At 52.3% G+C, this 3,834-nt stretch overlaps 1 protein-coding gene across 1 annotated transcript in view; it reads right to left on the minus strand.

Moving 5' to 3' along the window:
• The window catches only part of afap1l1b (actin filament associated protein 1-like 1b), a gene marked incomplete at its 5' end in the record, with an annotated part of 13,962 nt that extends 10,556 nt beyond the window's left edge, over window positions 1–3,406 (minus strand). The window contains 5 exons of the mRNA XM_084450063.1: window positions 76–191; window positions 438–529; window positions 1,004–1,087; window positions 1,334–1,459; window positions 3,367–3,406. Of these exons, the coding sequence (XP_084306189.1) occupies window positions 76–191; window positions 438–529; window positions 1,004–1,087; window positions 1,334–1,459; window positions 3,367–3,406 (458 nt within the window). The remainder of the gene's footprint in view (window positions 1–75; window positions 192–437; window positions 530–1,003; window positions 1,088–1,333; window positions 1,460–3,366) is intronic.
• Window positions 3,407–3,834: the final 428 nt, after the last annotated feature.

The following is a 3,834-nucleotide window of genomic DNA, read 5'->3' on the forward strand; positions in this document are numbered from 1 at the left end:
TATTCTGGACTGTTCCAGTTTTCTGACTTAGTCTGTGTGTCCTGTTGTACTAATAACGCTTTGGAAGTTTGATACAGACTGTGTGTGGTGATGTACTGGGGCGTGGTGCCGGGATCCAGAGGCACCGCCTCCTCATAGTAGTCCTCTGGAATGGGCGTGGCAGGCAGGGGAGGGGGCGTGTCCACGGGACTCTGAGGAGCAAATCACATCATGTAAGCACAAGTTCGGCTTTCAAATTTGGCACAGAAGAGAGATAGTCAGAAAGAATACAAACTCATACTCCATCTGAACAGACAAGGTCATGTAGTAAATGATCTGTGACGGTGTGTGTGCGTGTGTGCGTGTGTGTGTGTGTGTGTGTGTGTGTGTGTGTGTGTGTGTGTGTGTGTGTGTGTGCGTGTGTGTGTGCGCGCACTGCAGCAGAGGTGGGTTCTTACAGATTTTGAGGGCTGTGTCTTGGAGGGCTCCTCTGTCTCTGGCTGGTCTTTCAACTCCTCAGGAGAAACTCTCAACTCCTGGAGGTCACAGTCTGGTGGAGAGGAGGAGGAGGAGGAGGAGGAGGAGAAGGAGGAGGAAGAGGAGGAGGAGGGAGTAGGAGGAGGAGAAGGAGGAGGAAGAGGAGGAGGGAGTAGGAGGAGGAAAGGAGGAAGAGGAGGGAGGAGGAAAAGGAGGAGGAGATGTGGAGAGGAGGAGGAGGAGGAGGAGGAGGAGGGAGTAGGAGGAGGAGAAGGAGGAGGAGGAGGAGGAGGAGGGAGTAGGAGGAGGAGAAGGAGGAGGAGGAGGAGGGAGTAGGAGGAGGAGAGAGAAGGACAGGAAAACGCTGGCTTCATGAGTCTTGTACACAGATAACGCCTCGTCTAAAATAAGAAGCCCTTCTAGAGGAGAACCTCTACAGATGTGTCTTTTAATCTAGACTAACATCTCAATCGGTGAGTAGAACATCTACAACAGAAGATATAATAATTTAGAAGTGTTTGTGTCTGTGTGTGTGTGTTCTACTCACCAAACTCCTCGAACAGAGACTCCACAAAGCTGGTCCCATTCCCATACAGAGACGTGTTCACATAGATGAACTCTGAACCATCAACTGGATGGAGAGGAGGAGGACAGGTTAAACACACACACATACACACAGACACACACACACACACACACACACACACACACACACACACACACACACACACACCCAACACAAAGACACAGACACAGACAAACACACACACACACACGCAAACAGACAAACAAACACACACAACACACACACACACACACACTCTCTCGCTCTCTCTCTCTCTCTCTCTCTGTCTCTCTGTCTCTCTCGCGGTCGTACCGGTGGGCTGTATCTGGTCCAGCAGGTGTCGGACCGTGGTCATCTTCTGGGCCGTGGCGGAGCTCACGCTCTCATGGTCCAGCAGCTTCAGCAGCACCTGCAGCTCGCTCACCAGGTGATCCATCGCTGGGGACGACCAGAGGAGAGACACAACTCAGTCTGCCGCGCTGCTACAGTACTCTACTTCGTCAGCGGCCATTTTGGTAATGTATGTAAATCATGTCCAACTCCTGAACTGCCCAGAGAAGAGCAACTTCTCTCAATTCATCTCATTCCCTCAACTAAGGATAACCTGATCAATGGTAAATGGCCACTGTAAAGCGTCATTATCCAAAGCTGGTCGGGGCCGGGTAGGTGAATCCTGGCTGGTACCTCCAGCAACAGAACCACCCCACGGAGAGCGAGCAAAGCCTCGACCAATGACAGCCTGAGCTGCCTCAGATGGAGGAGGTTGTCGCTACCAGTCTGTGGAACGTCTCTGCAGCATCCTCCAGATGGACTCCAGATGGACTCCTAATCTGACCTTATCTGTTGTGTGATGTTCAGCTAGGAGAGGGTTTCATAGCCCTTATCTCATCTCTGCTGGGGCCCGGAGGCTGTGAGGGACATTCCTGCTGATGATAGAGGCCCGGACGCATGCTGGGGTCTCGTAGGTACCAGGCACGGGCGCTGACCCAGACCCAGGCCCGGCCCAAGCCCACCACAGACAACCATCTAAGGCTGCGGAGGGCTGGGAAATGGGCTGGGGATAATCACTGCAGTATGCACGCACACACACGCACACGCACACACATTTTAATATCCTTATTTGTGTTCACATTCAACAAGAAATCCTAGAACCCAAACAATAATAGACGCCCAAGCTTTGGGGATGTCAACGACATAAGTTTTCAGTCTCAGTGTACACACACACACACACACACACACACACACACACGCACGCACGCGCGTGCGCGCGCTGGGCGGGAGGATAATCATTGCAGCATGGGTGTTGTTTCTCTTGTCTCAGAAGGTTGTTGTTTCATATCTCCCCTCAGACGACATCAAACGACCTGGCAGCTCCAGACTGTTTGAGTTCCCGCCCACCAGACCTCCTGGCCATCCTACACCAACAAACCAGCTCCCTCTGACGGCCCGGCTCTGCTCAGGTGCTAGGAGGCCACACACACACACACACACACACACACACACACACACACACACACACACACACACACACACACAGATACAGTACACACACACACACACACACACACACACACATATGCACGCATGCACACACACACACATGCACACACATGCCCACACACACATGCACATATACACATATGCACACACACACACACACATATATACATACACACACACACACACACACACACACACACACACACATACATACACACACACACACACACACACACACACTGCTTGGCTCAGGTGCTGGAGGCCGCACGTCTTCCTGACCTGAGGGGGGAATCTGCCGACTGGATCATCTTTCTGCTTGGCCAGCAGCACTCAGCACACACACACACACAGATGCACACACACACACACACACACACACACACACACACACACACCACAAAGCCCTCACCACTGAGGCTCAGCGCAAAACACTCACTAAAGTCAGCCTTAAAACCGACGAAAGACGTTAGAAGGTGGCGTGCCGGCTGGGGAGGTGGGGTGTAGGACACGTCAGGTCCCGTAGCTTGTATCACCTGTCTGGAGCGTCCTGAAACCGCTCAGACAGGCGGAGAGACGGAATGGTCATCCACCATGTAATGACCATGAAGTCTGAGTCGGAGAAAACATTCAAACTATCAACGTTCTCGCACACATTCTGTCTTACATTCTAGTCATACAGTCTCGGTGCTAGGAAATCTGCACATGAGCTGCACAGACAACTGGCTCAAACTGTTTCACCCACACACACGGCCGCACACACACACGCACACACACACACACACACATGCATTCACAAACACACGGTGCTGCCCAGACAGCCAAACAAGCATCACAGTCAGTTTTACCGGCTGTTTGGACAGCTGGAGAGGAGGAGAAGCCCACCATAATACACACATGCGCACACGCCCGCGCGCACGCACGCACGCACACACACACACACACACACACACACACGCGCACACACACACACACACACACACACACACACAGCCCCATATAGAGAGTATGAACCTAGCCCCAACTACAGCTACAAACTACAGCCTGACTGTATTTCGGTTGATCTGTCAGTCAGTCTATCTGTCTGTCAGTCTGTCTATCTGTCTGTCAGTCCGTCTATATCTGCTTCTCTTTCTGGATCTCTCCCTCTGGTCTAGTGGGTTGGGCTTTAGGAATTCAGTCTCTGCCACTCCTTAACACCCCCTTTTACACACCCTCTCATTCTCCCCCTCCCTTTTTCCCTCTCTCTAACTCTCTCCCCATTGTCCTCCAACCCCTCTCGCTCCATCCCTCCCTCCCCTTCCTCTCCTCTATAT

This window comes from Borostomias antarcticus (assembly GCF_949987555.1).
Source record: "Borostomias antarcticus genome assembly, chromosome: 15".
Taxonomy (NCBI): Eukaryota; Metazoa; Chordata; class Actinopteri; order Stomiiformes; family Stomiidae; genus Borostomias; species Borostomias antarcticus.